The sequence below is a fragment of the Notothenia rossii genome (assembly GCF_949606895.1).
Source record: "Notothenia rossii genome assembly, chromosome: 5".
Classification (NCBI taxonomy): domain Eukaryota; kingdom Metazoa; phylum Chordata; class Actinopteri; order Perciformes; family Nototheniidae; genus Notothenia; species Notothenia rossii.
The window spans coordinates 70,156,513-70,174,101 of record NC_136903.1 but is presented as its reverse complement, the minus strand read 5'-3'; the positions used below and the strand labels follow the sequence as shown (position 1 = coordinate 70,174,101).

The window sequence follows — 17,589 nt, the reverse complement described above, 5'->3', positions numbered from 1 at the left end:
TACTTTATAACAATGCATAATACTTTAGAAACTTATAGTATAACTATCAATAAGTGTATATAGTTGAGTAAAACTATATTAACATACTCTGAAATGTTTTGGAGTAGAAATATAAAGTAGCAGAAAATTAAACACTCAAGTAAAATAAAGTGTAAGGTAATTAGATCATTACTAACTGGAAAAATAAAAGTGATACTTGACATTTGATGAGCATTTGAAGAATTAAAAGTTGGAATTAATCTTGTAGTCCATGCAAACTTTAATAGCAAATAGTAGTTTTATTTCCCTGGAAGTGGATCAGACCACATTATGCTCTACAGTAACTGTCCAACTTGGTTAAAGAATTGCGACACATTGGAAGCCATGAGACTGAGGAAGTTTACTCTGCATGAGTGCCATCCCTCAGCGTGCTGTAGGCTCCTGCTGAAGTCTGCAGATCTCGCTCGCCGCCTTGTTAACCCAGAATATCCTAATGACTTCCTCTTGCTGCCGAGCCACACTGAAGTCATCCATGTTTCCATGTAGCCTTAAGTGAGGAGAAGAGAGGAGAGGAAAGGAAACTAGACAGGATGGAGGACAACTAGTAGCGCTAATGAGGTGCGCTCCGATGGCATAAATCCTCTTTAGATAAACAGCATCTGAGTGACTCTGTCCACCAATGAACATAAAACTCATAACAACTTTTACATCCTGCTCCACTCAGCTTTAATGTTTCCCAATTGTCTGCCCTTGGCTTTAATATTTCTCCTGACTCTGCCTCAAATGTGGAAAAACAGTTAATAACTGATTAGACGTCTTTATTGCCTTTACATTGAGGGTAATACAAAAAAGGAGAGTGAAAAGGGGAATGTCCCCAAGTAGGCTCAGCCGGCCACATACATGTTAGTTGGGTTTTATCGATGTTTTACATCTATGTCAGCTCGTGAACATCGTTGTTGAAGTAACCTTACATATTGTTTGGATGATTCAGGGTTTAGTAGCAGGGCAATAACAAATGTTGAAGTTGGATTTCAATATATAAGGATAGTATACTTTCAAAAAAGATTGTATTAATTATCTATCATTATCTTTATGTGTTAATGGTATGGTCAGACAACCAATATGTTCATCTTTTGTATATGTTTACCTTTATTATTTTGGAGTTACAAACGCAAACACTATACAGTCTGTTCAGATGGCTGGAGCTTTCAGTGCGGCAATTAGTTGTCGCCATCTTGTGGTTGAATAAAACAGTCACTAACTCAATTCTTTATGTACATTATTTATGAATGACAGAAGTGTAAGCAGGCTTACAAACACACAGTGGTGTAAAGTAACTAATTTGCTACTTTGCTCTTCTGCGCCACTATAATTTAGAGGTTAATGGTGTAATTTTACTCCACTACATTTATTTAATACCTCTTAACTAAGATTTGGATTGCGACCTGAAATATATGCAAGACTTAAATACGACTTTAGTTACACCTGGAGTAAATTCACAAGATACACTGCAGTTAAAATAGCTGCACCTTTACAAGCTTTGATAACACATTAATGCATCAATAATTATATTCAAAAAGTAACATATACATTATTCTGAAAAGGACCAATCTGCATAATGAGTATTTTTACTTTTGGTACTTTAAGTATACTTTGATACTAATACTTTTGTACTTTTACTTGAGTAACATTTTGATTGCAGGACTTTTACTTGTAATAGAGTATTTCAACACTTGTGTACTAGGATCTGAGTAATTTTTCCACCACTGCAAACACACAAACAAATGCTCAAATGCATCAAGACACACAAGACGCATTTTCAAAATAAAGAATATACTCCCAATTATTATCAAGCATGTCTCTATCCCCCGAATCCCCACACAAACAGTAAAATAATGTCCTTTGGCTAAAATCATGTTCATTGGTCAGTTATTAGCCAATTTGAAAATGATCAAGCATAATACATATTCTATTGAATTGTTTTACAATTCTGTAATAAATCAGCTGGGAGTATCCTATATTGTCTATAGAATCCATTTTAATTTCATATCTGGCAGCAATAATTCATTTATAAACGTGAAAATGAAATGCCTTTACCGGTGTAAAACAACAGCTTATTAAATACCAGATGTGCCAGCCAATTCTCAGTCTCATTGTGCAGAGAAAGGACTTTTATTTTTCTTAGTTTACTAAAAGTACACTTTCTGATACATACTTACTAACTTTTACCTAAGTAGGGTTTGAATGGTTTTTGAATACTTGTAATGTAGGCAATGTCTTTTTTTGTTGATTCATTTTAACATGTAAGTCTATAGCACTACACTTATACAATGTAATGAGATGAAAGTAAAAGCACTTTAACCTACTTAATTGTATTGTGTTTTGCTGTGGCGCCCCCTTTCGGTTCGACGTTGTTAGTTCAACCTATCTAGTTTACTATACTGCATTATCATTGGTTCAAATTGTCAACGTCGTTTCTTTGCATGCATGCTCCTCCCTTTTTTGTCTCAACCACCCCTTTACACGCACGCGCACACACACACACACGCGCACACACGCGCACACACACACACACGCACACACACACACACACACACACACACACACACACACACACACACACTAGCCCCCTGTGATGCCAACCCTCCATGGCTGAGCTGCACGGCATGTCTGTCGAGGCGTTATAATCTAAAAGCAAACCGGGACATTATGGAGCAGACGGTGTGTTGACGGAGATGCGACGGTGCATGAAAAAGGTGATTACATTTGCAGCGTTGCACGTTTACACATCTGATAAAGTGCATGTGTCTTGCGGTTAGCTGATGTTGCTAACTCACTCCTCTGTGTGATCGGAGTATTGATACATCGCTGCACGTTATCATTCATCCTCCTTTCCAAAATAATCCGATGGTTCCTGTCGTTTCGTTTGTTTTTAAGACAGTTGGCCTCCGCGGCGGGATGAAGTATGATCGGCGATAAACACGCAGAGGAACACCGAGAGATACATTTAAGTCAATTTAATCCATCTGGACATCTGGGGGGAAGATAAGGACAGTGATGGCTTCGATGAAAACAGCATTATTCGTGTTTCTACACTGGGGTGAGTTCAGTCTGCGTTGCACCTGATTTCTCTCTGAACACAATGACTAAAACCGCCTCGCCATCTGTCACATGGAGATGCATTTGTATGATTGTTTCTTGAAGCAGACCAATCAGACTATTCATTTAGATATTATTTGCAGCACGTAGCTTTATTCTTATGATATGGCCCTGATTTTTGCATATATGGAGCACTTTTTCAAATTGTCGTGGTCTGCAAGTTTTATGACCTACAATGCAAATGCACAAGTCACAGACAGGACAGACCAATATCAAGCAAAAATCACCTACAGACTATTTGATGTATGTTTATTTTTTTAAACCATACAATTAGTTTCTGGTGACATCCAGGAAATCCCAAGTAAAAGTATTCAAATCAGGTGGGTGGGCTCTCTGATAATATGTATTAACTACTGTATTTACACAAAGGTTAACTTTATCGTTGTTTTATGGCACTGATCTCCACACTACAGATATACTAGGTTTATTTTGTTTGATCTCATCAGTGTGTTTCTTATGTTTCACAAGGTGTATTTGGCAATGGTGTCTTCAAAGTTCAGCTACACATAGTAAACATGAAGAAGATTTTTGCCTTAAGGATAGTCCTTGCCGAGAGAATATACTGCTACATAATCAAATAAATCCAAGGTGCTTCAGAGCCTATATAAAACTTTATTTTAGGCTGTGAATAGAACACACCACCCAACCAGACCGCAACAGATACATCTGAAATGTATTAATATATCTGCCAAACAGAGCTACTCCGGTTTGTACTTAACATTTGATATATTTTTTTATCGCTTGACCATACACGTTAGACATAAGGAAAACATGTCAGATTGAATGCGACAGTATACTTATTAATATAAAGCCAATTTAATAACCAAAGGGTCATTTGTCAGTCCTCTGGTACAACATGGATGTCTTTGTGGGGTCTTGATAGGAAAGTTGGGGCTCCCTCATGTTGCACAGGGTCCAGACAGTATTCAGCATCATCAGCCATTGTGTCCCCCAACCCTATCAGTCCGAGCCCAATGTTAATTAGGGCTTGATCCGCTTAAGCATCCCTCTAGTCTCCTATGTCATTATCTATGGGTGTGTTGTTATCAGGCCGTGGCTCAGCCTGTGAGAAAGCTCCAGTTGTTTCTAGGTGTGACACACGCAGACAGGCCAGGAGAGCCAAAACGCACCCATCTAGTATTTCTAGTTGTTCAGGTAGTTTAATCAGCTCTAGATGAGGGTTTAAGGTGTGTTAGTTTGAGATTATCCTTTGTTCATAGTGAGTTAGTGGCTGTATGTTTGTTGACAGTTTTTCCCGGTATGATTACAGCTTATTTGCATTTGGAAATGAGGAGTTGTTCTCAGCTTCTGCCCCCACTTGTGAATTTAAATCATTTGGTAGTCCTTAAAAATGTGTACCGATTATATAAAAGTATTTATTTTCTTACCACCATATGGATGAACTTATTATGAAGATGAGCTATCTGACTTTCGACTGGCTATCCACTTTAATAAATAAATAGCTTAACTTTTTCTGAGCTATTTGGATTATTTCCTTTTATTACATTCACATTTTAAATAGTAATACAAACATCACAATCAAGTCTGTATAACCATTTGATTATTCCTCTGAGCTTCCTTCTCTCAAAAGAGGAATTACTATATGTCATTGCACTTATCGTGACAGAATAGTAATGCAAGGAGAAGTTTCAGTGCCTGTGGCTTAAAGACAGTTTCTGTATTTAAATAGGAGCTCGGTCTGAGCCTATAACTATTTCAGCGGGGTTCCAGGGGAAGTTGGGTATGCAGCCAGACAATGAGACTCAGTGAAATACAATCACGCTTGAACCTGGAAGCATGAAACCCCCTCGCACGGAATATTTCTTCTCTTAAACCAGAACTGTGAAAAACTTCCCATGTTACCAAGTCTCTCTTAAACAGTTAGGTGACAGTGATAGTTTTATTTTTCCCTTTTGGCCTGAGTAACGTCTTTTGACAGTTTCAATGTGATTTAAAGTTTGGAAATGTCTAACTCATTCCAAAGCACTGCACTCAATGACCTGTTTTTGCTTCTTTGAGCACTGAAAAATGTAATTTGTGCTGCTAAGTAGTATTTTTTGACATTTTTTAAACAACTCAATGGGTTGTTTGAGAATGTATGTAGTTTTTTTTTTATCGATTGAAAATAACTGTTTGCAAAACTTTAAATGCCACTTTTCAGTGTATTGGAGTATTTTACAGGCAGCTATGGTGTTTTTCTCCTGAGCTATTTGTATTGATTCCCTGTTAGTCAGTCATCAGCTCAGGATATTGATCAGTACCAACCATGCTACGAGGCCAGAATGTGACCCACAGGAAATAACATTATTGCAGTTTCCAATCTTTGCTGTCCATTCATCACAGTGTTTCACTCTCTTGCTGTCTCTCCATTTGTCTTTCACAGTGCTCCAGTGCGCTGTGTGTCGCGACGTATCTCTTCCTCCTGGGACCCTCTACCGTGTTGCAGGGTTCCCCCTCTCCCTGCCCTGTGCTGTGTCAGGGTTTGAAGGGCCACGCACGCAGGACTTTGAGTGGTTGCTGTACAGAGATGATGCCGGTGGCAAGCAGATGGGAGTGGTGTCCACCAGGGACAAGGGCTTCCCTTACGCCCCATTTCAGCCTCGGGTGAAGAATGGGGAGGTGAGGGTGGAGAGGGACTCGGGGGACAAAGTCCGACTGGTGATCCAGAGACTTCGAGCTGAAGACCAGGGGAAGTACGAGTGCTACACACCCAGCACGGACATCTCCTACCAGGGGAACTACAGCGCCTCAGTGCCTGTCAAAGGTCAGTCATATGTTTGTAATGTATTTAAAATAGTTATTTACTACATTATATCTGAGTGGTTGTTGAGTTATATCTAATTGTTTCTAATTTTGCCAAAATGTATCACTCATGTCATGTTCCAATCGTGTTAATGTCTAAGAACAGGCTTAACCTTTGTTCATTGAAAAACAATTATTTAGTTACATAGTTCGAACTGTAATTGTGATTTCCAGTTCTGTCATGGGGGAAAGAAAATATCAACAACTCTGCACTACATCAGCCAGATGGATGACATTTATTAATCATACTTTGTGTTTACTCTGTACATGACGACATTCCTCGTGTCTAAGCTGTTATTTACACTTGCCGTCTGGAGTTTGTCTTTCTTTTTACAAAGATCTGTCTGCTCAAGCTATCAATAACATTTTGCCCTTTCCCTAACCCATCAACATAATTACCTATACTGTTTCTTATAATTGTCTTCTCTGTGAACCACTAAGTTTATATTTGTAGTTCACTTTATGTTACTTTTGCAGCTTAATTGTGCTATCTTCATTATAGTTTGTTTATTACCCTCTCTTTGGCAAAGCTGGAGCCCACCTCTGATTGTGGTAAACATCTTGCAGTAACTCTCAGCTAGCTCATTTCATTATATGTTTTAGTGTTCTAAACATAGACGTGTAGACATGTCTAAACAGCACACAGGCAATAGAAATTCAATTTGGCATCTTGTTTTCCTCCTGCCTGGCTCCTGTTGCCTCTTGAATGCAATTGTCTGTCTGTGTCTCTTTATACACCTGCAGTGATCCCTGACACACTCCAGGTCAGCTACACCCGCTCCCTCACCGGCCAGCCCGTGCCCGAGGGGGCCGAGTTAACTCTGATATGCTCAGGCGGCATCCAATCGGAGCAGCTCACCCAGCTGTCCATCACGTTTGGGAAGCGCAATAATGGAGAGGGCTTGGGGGCCGAAGGTGGAGGGGAGGTCAGCAACATAAGGGAGATTATCTCCATCGACAAGCTGCTGGGGGTCGTCCCTGGACCTATGTACAAGAAGCGGTACGACGATGGAGAGATCACGCTGGAGAAGAGGAACAAGGAAGGGGGACTGGGCGAGTACGTGATGAAGATGAGGGCCGTGCAGCCAGACGACACCGGCTCCTATTTCTGTGAGTCCATGCAGTGGATCCGGGACCCCGATCGATCCTGGCAGAAGATCGCACAGAGGAGGCTGGATATTGGCAACTTGACCGTTCAGCAACTAGGTCAGTGAGAAACTGCCAGTATTTGTGCTGACATTTGCTAAACTTAGTACAGTCTAGTGGTGCAAGTGTCATGGTCACACTACAACATGCATGTTGCACAATTATTTGTGTTCACTCAACATTGTGTACAACATACATTTGAAAGATTAAGTCAGCGAAAACATCTTCAAGGGAAAGAAGTGGCCACTTTGGTTGCTATATGATATGATAATATCAGCAAAATGGCTAAGGTTTGGTTTCTACTTCCGAGTCGAGTGACGTCAATCGGCTGGACTTGCAGCGTTGTCGAGTGCATTGGAGTCTTTCCAGATTTCAGACTGAAGCCCTAAATGTTTGTGTTACTTACAGCTTAACTGAATGTCTAGCGTGCTGGCTGAGCAGTCTACTAATGCGGGGCTAATTAAACACGTAACTGGATACAGTTATTCTGCTTGTTGGGCTTTCTGATTGGATGCACGGATTGCTGGATTTTTCCTTCCCTGCTAGGTGGATGGATGGACATCTTACTATTGTTTTATTGATTGATCCGCAGATTATTTTCTTCATTAATCAGTTATTCCTTTGGTCTATGAAACCATGAAAAATGCCCATCACAATATCTCAGTTCCAGAGGTGACTTTATCAAATCTCTTGTTTTACTGTTCTATAATATTTGCACAGGGTGTACATTTAAAGGTTTAATACCGATATTATACCTATTATCTGGACAACAATAATATATACTGGGTGATATTATAAAGTCTGCCACTGGACCATTTCTACTTCATTCTATTCATGGGCCTGCGACCAATATGAGAACATTTTATACTCCCATTTTATACAATCGGTTAAATGAATGTCTACTAACAGAACACAATTAAATATGATTTGACAATTTTATTACTGAGCTCTAGACATCGAGACGTTTTACTTTGCATTGATGATATTGGATTGTTGATCATTTAATTGATATATAAATCGTCGTCAATGGAGCGCTATTATTTACTATTAGGTGAGACAAGCAGCAAAATCTCCCATGAGAAAACCTGAAACTATCAAAGTGTATTGACTATGTGCTCAGGCTGTCAGAGCGCCTGACTGACGCTGAACTCTCTGCTGATTATCCAGCTGGATTTTAGAGGTCGATATCTGGCCGGCCGGCAGCTCAATAACTGCCGGCTGCCGCTTGGCTGAATTTAAATTCCAAAGAGCTTGTGTAGATCTGAAGGATTAAGTAATCTTTCCTCCCACCTTGGCCCCTTGTAGCCCACAAAGAGGATGACTATCTCTCTGGCCAACTGATGTGTCCATTACCGTCAGAGCTGCTTCCTCCATATTTGAACATCTCGGATATGAAAGTTAACCCGATATATACATAGAATATTTATACTGGAAAAAACTTTAAAGTTTAATACTGATTTTGTATTCCTGTTGAGATTCACAAAAACTTCTTTGTAATATGTGGGGCTTACATTTATTTAGGTCAAATGTTTTTCTCTTCAGCATTACAATTGAACTCTCTTTAATGCATGCATTGTTTTTCTGTCAATTTCTGACAAGCACTATTACGATCTGTATTCATCTGGCCCCTGCTGTCTGACTCATACAATAGCCTGACCCAGTCTCCCCTTTGTTTTGTTAAATAATGTGTCTATTATATGTTGAGTAGATCTTTTGTTAGGGGAAGTGTTGTGTGCTTCCCTTACATAATGGACCAGTGTGTACTTATAAAAGGAAAACAAAAACAAAAAAAATACCCATACACTGTCATTTTATAAACATGCAAGTCTAATTAGAAAACGACAGGACAAGTTCAAGAAAATCAATACTGTATAATACATTTATTACAACCAGAGAGCGCGCTTGTCTGTTTCTACTGTATTTGTACTTAGTTCTTGATAATTGCTTAAGATGGAAGAGCTTCAGGTTATGAAAAACTTTCAAACATAATGAATCTTAACTTGAATCATTTTTAGTCCTGCTGTTCGATCCTTTTAATTTAAAATAATAAGATATCCAAAAGAGCCCTCAGATTTATTTTACAACACTTTTTGGGAAAGTCAATGATCCAATTAAATAAATACAAAATCTATAATTTACCTGATTACTTTTCTCTTGTGTTCCATTTAGTTTTATGCTGTAATAATCACTTTCTAATGTTTGCTTTCTGGTTGGGATATTTATCCATTTAAACATTAAATATGTAATGTACCAGAGAGGCCACCCTAGCTTTCCTACAAAGATGTTTACTGTCATAGTCTAATGGCCTGTTTGAGGGCCCTCCACTGCGGAGGATTTCCTTTCACTTTTAATAAGCTGTCCCCCTCTGCCTCTTCCTTTCCACAGCGGAGTCTCTGAGTATATCGTCCTCTCCCCGAGGGGAGGTGACTCTGCAGGTGGGGGCTCCTCTCATCCTGACCTGTGAGGTGTTAGGGCTGCCAGCGGAGGTAAACTCAGGGCTGCTGGTTCAGTGGATGAAGAGAGGATCAGTCAGCAGCGATGGAGCTAGGAGCGGGGGGGTCGAGGTAAAGACTCTCATTCTGCTCACTTGCTTTTTTGCTTTGCACCTTAAAGTATACCTTATTCTTTCAAGTATGTAAGTGAATACATGAGAACAAACAGGTCAGCAAGAGGGAAATTATGAAATATTTGACATCAAAATTGTTATCATATGCCATATTAGTATTTGCATTAAAGTCCATTTACAACAATAAGAAAAGCATATACTTTTAAATAAGTATGTTTGAAAATGTTATCTCGTTTTTTCTTATTTCTCTGTTTGAAAGTCAGTTTTTATAGAATTGTGAAGTTCCTGCTTACACAGACTGAAATATTTATTAAATAATAATTGTCAGTTAAATTATTACCGGCGTGAATGGGCAATCCATCACAGTCATAAAGTCTAATTTATTTTCATCCAAAGTTACTACTGGATTTGAAAGGTTTTCCGGCGGGGTGCGTTCAAGTGCTGCAGGCAAAGTTCTGATGAATGACACTTAAGAGTTGGCTTTGAAAAAGCAGCAGCAGTCCAAAAGGGACATTATAATTTTGAAGACGTTTGCGTTTTATCAATATCATCAACCTTGCATGCCTTAGGGAACGGTCTGCACTAATTAAAAAATATTTAAAGTTTCTGGTTAATCGCCAAAAATGTAATTTAATTTATAATCTGAAACATACTGACACATTGTATTTAACGTTAAGGTGGAGGTGGCCCGGATGAGCCCGGACGGTGTTGTGAGCTGGGGAGACGACCTCAGCCGAGCGAGTGGGGGCTCCATGGAGAAAGTGGCAGGGGGGAGATACACTCTGAAGCTGTTCTCAGGCCAGCCTTTAGACTCTGGGGTGTACCGGTGTGTTGTGAGTGTGTACGCCGGGAGAGCCAACCCTGACCCGTCTACTCCTGTAACACTCACCCAGAGGTCTGAGGGGGTCACCGTCAACCTCAAAAGCAAAGGTGAGAGCGCTGCATGCATCTTCAGCGACACGAGGGCTTCATCTGAACACTTTTGAATACATTTTCTGTTCAACGACTTCTGTGTTGGATTTTGTTATGAAATTATTTAGAAGTTTTAATTCATGGGGCCTGTGTTGTTTGCCATTAGGCTTTGTTGGGCTGAGTTCAAGTCTGCAACAGGACCTCTGATACTTGTGACACTAGTCCCACCTACAGCTTTACAAATCTATCTTAAAGGTCCCATGTCATGCTTTTCCGGTTATTACCCGTCCCCTTGTGTGTTATGAAGGTTTTTATGTATGTAAACGGTCTGCAGAGTCAAAACCCTCAAAGTACACACTGTAGCGAGTAAAACTCTAACACAGAAAATACCTCCCCAAAACGCCTCGTTGGAGATACGTCACTGTCCATTGATTCTTCCGGGTAACTCCTGATGTCATGCGTTACCCGGAACCAAATGGACCAATCCGTGGAGCCGTTACGTTACGTCCGCGGAGCCGTTACGTTAAGCCCCCGCTGATTGGTCCAAATTGACCAATCCATGGACTTCCTCTCACACACACACACACACACACAGTGCAGGCAGCTCTGCTGATCTCTTCTCCCTGGCTGCAGGCTGATAACAAACAGTTGGGATCGCGGCAAAATTCTCTCTGCAGACCCATTCTCACAGCGTTTATCAACCTTTTTCTTACTCAATATCAAGCCACACTTATTGTTTTTACTTCGGCTGTGACTTTGTGTGTGCTCAGGGTGAGTTTGGCTGTGTTTCGCTGTCGCTAAACAAGGAAGCCACACCTCCATGGAGCTCAGCGCGATTCACAACGTCCCGACCAATCAGAGCACACTGTGCTCACAGGGAGGGTGGGGGCTGGAGCTATTGGAGCTACAACGAGCCGTTAAAGGCAGAGAGTGAAATTCAGTGAATACACGTAGTTTACAGAGATGCTGTATGAGAAACCAACGTGATTTTGGAAAATTCCACAATATAAATCTATTCTAGTAGACCTCAACAATGGAATTATGATCAATGGAAATGGCCATGACATGGGACCTTTTAAAATCATTAAACTTTGTATTTACTGATGAATGGTTTTAATGACAGAAAAAAATCTGAGGTGTAAAATAAGTTAGTATAGTATGCTAGCGCTCAAATCTAGACTAAAACAATGAATCTGTAGTTGCTTCCTTTCAAATGTTCAGAAACTTCTAAAATGCTGATAAACTTGGGTTAACTAAGATCACATTGTTAAGTAGATGATTGCTACCATTTGATTGATCACACAATATTCATTCAGTTTTGTTTTGGCAGTCACATATGTTAAGTCTACCCTCTATATCTATTCTTTGAATGTACCATTTCCTTCCAGATGTGCTGGTTGCAGCTGTGGCTCAGCTCCTTCGAGGCCCTCTGCTAAAACGAGGCAACACCATCACCCTGATCTGCAACATCACCGTGACGACCACAGGTCCCGCCCAGGCGCAGGTGCAGTGGCTGCGGTGGCCAATCCCTCCTCGAGTTATCAAGAGGGAGGAGAGCCCGGCCTCTGCTGTTACTGTACCGGACCCCCCTGTGGAGGAGGGGCCCAGCCTGGTAGCCGCCCTGATGTACGACGCTGTTGCAAAGATCTACGTCAACACTAGCGACGTTAGCATTGACCGCCTGTCCGCGGGTAGCTACAGACTGAGGGTCCACTCAGCTACCATGGATGATCAGGGCATGTATGCGTGTCATGCCCAGGCGTGGGGTCAGGACCCCCATGGAGGCTGGTACAACACAGGGGCCAGAGCAGAGTCCAATGCAGTGACCGTCTACATGTATTCCAGAGGTAAGAGTCTCCTGGGGGTTGGATTTGTGAAGGATTACCAACAGTTCCAGTTTATTCTTTTACGTTAGTACTAATAAAACTCACAATCATCATCTGTAATGTTGATATAACGACTGAAGTTCAGAAAATGAAATCACTCTACTGTAAGGCAGCCTTTAAAACCAGGAAACACTTCCCCTGATCCAATCTGGTGGTAGTGTAACACTGACAGTACCAAGAGACATAATTAGAACTTTTATTTATAATACTTTATCTACATTTGCTATTATTGAACATTTAGGAGCATGGGTTTTTACTTTAAATGGAGGATTGTTATACTGTAGTATTACTACTTCTACTCAAGTTAGTGTTTGAAAACTTCCAGCTCCATTGACCTTCCGTCACAAGCTGGAGGGTGGCCTGTGTAAATGTTGAGTCAATTTCAAACATTTACTCTTAACCTTGAGAAATGTCTGTACATTTTGAGTGAGATTTATTCTTCTCTATAATTCCCTAGCAATAGCAGGGCATAGTTCCCCTGCACTTGCATATTCAATATTTGTATATGCACTTTATATCACTTGTTCCTGTCCGATTTAGACGTTTTTTTATTCTGTGAGATTCTGAACGGGTGGACCAAAAGCACCTAGGGCTGCAATTAACTAGCTTGTCTTTCAAAGTCATTTGATACAAGTACTTCCTTGATGACCATTTCTTTAAAAAAGGAACCCGGTGAAAAGTACTTGTTATGATTTTACAGAGCCCAAGCCAAGGGGATTTTTACATTTTGTTGTCAAACTAACATCCAAAGATATTCAAATTAAACTAAAGCTGTGCCCTCTTACTGTTGGCGTGCGTCCTCATACAAACAGCCAACTTTTCCTTTAAAATGTTAAAGTGGTGCCAGAAAACACATTTCTGTTTGAGAAAAACAGTATAATCTCTCAAAAAATCTGAAAATCATGTCAAATAGGCCGTCAGACAGCATTTTGAACGGAGTATAAATAGGGGATCGATATCCGGTCGGTCTGCCAATAGACATGTGGCAGGCAGCAGGCTAACTCTGAAACTGTGATTTCTGTATTAGATCGTTCCTTTTACTGTCCTTTTTTCTGTAGAGGAAGAAAATAGCCGTAACTCAGGATTCATTTGTTGTTTGAGGTGCAATATTTGACTCAGCAGCTTTAAGGCATTAAGAAACTATTGTTTTGCCCTTCGCTCCAGTGCATTTTTTTTCCGGAAAGCGGGCGTGCCGTATTTTTGTCCGGAAGTGACGTTAGGCCCTCATGCTATATTTTTCTAGAAGAATCCCTGAATATAATGTTGTTCAGTTCAGCTTCAGATTGTTTAAGACCTATTTCAAGTCAAATTTTAAGTATCAATGTATTTGAGCATTTGTAACATATCTCTAACGGAGTGGACTCGAGTCCAAGTGTATTTGTATTTATATGTATTAAATATTTACAGAAGCAGAACAGAGATATGTTGAGCACAGTGATCATGTTTACACTAATCATGTGTTGGCCGATGTAGCAGAGTTAGTTGTGTACTTTCTCTCTGTTCTGGGCGTGGGTCTAGATCCAGTTTCAGTCTCCACATTACTGAATCTCCAGCTCAAACCGTGCTTTTGGTTTTTCCATTCACTTGCTTCTTCAAAAATATTTGTGGTGCCTGAAGGTGAAAATAACATTTGATTTGGCAAAACTAAAATATTTTCCTATGTGATTATACAGGAGTACGTTTTCCCTTCTGAAATTAGGTTTTAACACTTTAACAAATTTCACTTTAAATTACAACATCCTTCTCTTCTCTCTTACCCTCCCCCAGCTGAAGACCTCCTGCTCATCCCTCTGGTGGTCGGAGTCTCTTCGGCCTTGTTTGTGGGCATCCTCATCATCTCAACAGTGACCTGTTGCTTCATGAAGCGGCTGGCAAAGCAGCGCACTCCAAAATAAATAAACCCGCTGTTTGCTGCCAATCTGAAGTCTGAATGTTCGTGAAGAGGCACAAAGAGGTGATGCCCAGAACATAGCGGGATACAAATGGCTGAGAAATAACTTTTAGACAAAAATGAAGCGAAAAAGACCCCGCTGGTTTTCTGTGTTTAGACATTACTGTTTAACAACCAATGCCAAAAGATTGTGTTTTAAATTCTCTTGTATTTTTGTATCCAAAACTCCTCAACATATTTTTGTCGCCATACATGACCCTTACTGAGCAAAGACCTAACATTTTTATAGTCCATTTCCACCTTAGATTAACCTACATTTTTTAATCATCCCTTTGTTCCAGTTTAACTTTCTGTATAGAATGGAAAATGGTAAAAATACACAAGAAAAGCAAGATTTTTCCTTTTGTCTATCACATGAGATGAATCTTATAGTTACTGTAGAAATTCTCAAGGACAATCAAACAAACTGCCCTCTTAAAAGTCATGGTTTGATCATTTGAATTTGAAGGTCATATATTTTGAATAACGCTGTTTACGTAGATCATCCCACATTTAGTAATGGTTCTATTTTCACACAAAGGATATTCTGTTTTCACAAATAGGTTATACTGTTCCAGTTGTTCCTTGCCTCGCGCTGCATGTTTTTCTTTTAATGTTGTTGTGTGTGTGCATGGTTAAACCTCTAGCACTGCCACTAACAGTCACATGAATGCTGATGGGAGCAGTTCAGCCTCCAAAACGTAATCTAAGCAGGGACCTTCCACTGCCTGCAGCCCAGAACCACTCTGCATGTAAACACAGTCTCTGTCTGTTACTTAATAAGGCAGGCGCTGGCTGGAGGCTTTCTAATGCCAAGACCAATTGAGAATCAATTCTAAACACAAGCATTCCTCGCCTGTGACGCTTCACACTGAAGTGAGTTTTCTATGTGGTCTTGTATAGATTAGACTAAGATAAATGGACAATATATCCATTTTGCACTGAGCTAATATGTAAATATTGTATGGAGTTTAGCAGTTTTTATTTTTCTTCATGTGAGTAAGACTATGCTGTCTTTGGCAAAGCGCCTGTGTTTAACATTCTGCACCAGTCTGTTCTGCTCTTTTGAAGCACTTGGACACCAATTGGACTGGGACCAAAGCCCCTCTGTCTCCTGCTTTTACTTGATATTCTTCAGGCTGAGAAGTCACTACTTTGCTGTACTAGAGCAACTACTTTTAAAGTGCTTTTTGTCCTATTGCCCTCTGTGTCTGAGACAGAAAACAGTACTGTGAAAAAGAATCCTCTGTTAAATAACAGAAAACAATTTGTGTTGATTCACAAAGTTTGGGTTTCTTGTCCCCGAGGTGAAAACCTCTTAAGCAGCGCAGTCACATGACCTAATAGTTGAGTGAAGTTTCACTGTCGTCGGCATTGCAGTCATCATGTGGTTCAGGCCACACATTTCTGCAGCCAATACGTATTATGACTATAGCCCTGCTGCTAGCCACCAGAAATCTGTAGGACAGATTTACTGTGTCTGCACACTCATAATTAGTGAAATCCATCCTCCACTTCCTGTCCGAAGTAACACTTAAGAAAAGTCTGAGTGTGCCCACATTGTGTGACCACTTAAAGCAAGATACATGTTCGTGGAAAGGAGGAAGAAAGTCAAATATGTTGTTTTCCAGCTTGTGGATCCCATTTGAAATTATTCCATGTCATTTTTTCTGCTTTTCAAAGTTTGTTTGCACTGAGCTATACTTCATGGTCACAGTCTGTCTTTACTGTCTGTGTCTGTCTCTTGGTTTCAATATGAGTCCATCTAAACTCCCTCTCCTGTGTGCTCTAAACCCCCGATTATAGATGTTGTTCACAGATATTGGGGAATAAAAATCACAGCTCTGGTTGCTTCCTGAGCCACTTTGTTCCAGATCAACTACCGTACTCAAAGCTGATTTGCTCCCCCACATAACCCACCCACCACATGATTACACTTTTACACACACGTACACTAAATGACTCACAGGCACACACAGCACAGGCTGGTATTTCAGATGAAAGTAGGTGAGTATCTGCATGCTCATCTCTAATCCCTGTTTATGGCTGCAGATTGAATCCTGCTGCCCTTCCCCCTCTATCTCTCACTATCTCTCTTACAGAGTCTCTCACAATCGATCAATTTATTTCTCTTCCCTGAGAAATACAGCCAGATGTTAAAAGTGTAGCTCATAGCGTGCTAAGTGTGAAAGCTGCTGTCTACGTTTTGCTTTTGTTTAAGGATATGTTTAACCCTTTTGTGAAGGTGTTATGTTTTGTTTGGACTGTTTACTCTTTAATCCCACTGTTCCTGAATGCATCTTGCTACCATCGAAATACAAAAATGGCAGGTTATAACTCTTGTTTGTTTATGGTGCTTTGGCGAAACCTGCCAGTTGACAAACCAATAAACCGCTCTGGAATGAAAACGTCACTCTGATTTCCTTTATTTTATACTGCCATGACAAATGTGTTTTTTAGTCATATAACATAAAAACGTTCATACCAGAGGCCACTGGAGACAGCGGGGGTATTGCAGAGTAGGGCATTAAGTGTGGAGGCATATAATCAAATCTGTCAATGTGCAATTTAAGCATATTTTCCATTAATACAGTATGAAACAAACCTAACATTGCTTGTGGTTGTTGCAGTTTCCAAATTAGAACCAGCCAAGCAGAGGTTTGTATTTCAGCTTCAGGAGTTAACCCTTTGGGATGCATTCATCTCAACCAGGACAAGAAAACTGGTTTAAACTGCACTGTAACTCAGATAGACAAAGAGATGGGCCTTGTAGAGGGAGAAATCCTGATGGTTGAACTTAAATGTCGATGCTGTAAAGTGGCTGCATTACATGCTCACTATCTCTATGCCAGCTTTCATTCAAAGTATTTACTGTGTAAGTGATCCATTGGCAATGTAATTTACAGCGCATTACAGCTGCAGACTCAATGAACAGTATCCCTCTTCCTTCCATCAGTATACTGAATGACCAAACATGTCCAATCTATTGCTAGGTCATTTCCTTTCATTTGCAAAGCCAAATTAAAGCTGCATAATCAATATTTTCACATTAGCAATGGATCAAATTATTGGACCCGACTTCTCTCAGTTCTACAAAGCCTTTTAGAATCTATCAGCTAATTAAAAAAAAAAAACACTTTACTGTGCAATCTGACCATCTTGATCAAGCTTTTCTTTAGACGCAGCCATTTTTGTTGTTGAAAAAAGCC

At 40.2% G+C, this 17,589-nt stretch overlaps 1 protein-coding gene across 1 annotated transcript; it reads left to right on the top strand.

The window, feature by feature from the left end:
* Positions 1-2,558: 2,558 nt before the first annotated feature.
* Positions 2,559-16,788, top strand: igsf8 (immunoglobulin superfamily, member 8). The gene is made up of 8 exons (XM_079685296.1): positions 2,559-2,735; positions 2,917-3,079; positions 5,522-5,902; positions 6,685-7,146; positions 9,472-9,650; positions 10,330-10,582; positions 11,953-12,411; positions 14,218-16,788. The coding sequence occupies exons 2-8, from the start codon at positions 3,037-3,039 to the stop codon at positions 14,343-14,345; spliced, it is 1,905 nt and encodes a 634-aa protein (XP_079541422.1). The 5' UTR covers positions 2,559-2,735; positions 2,917-3,036; the 3' UTR covers positions 14,346-16,788.
* Positions 16,789-17,589: the final 801 nt, after the last annotated feature.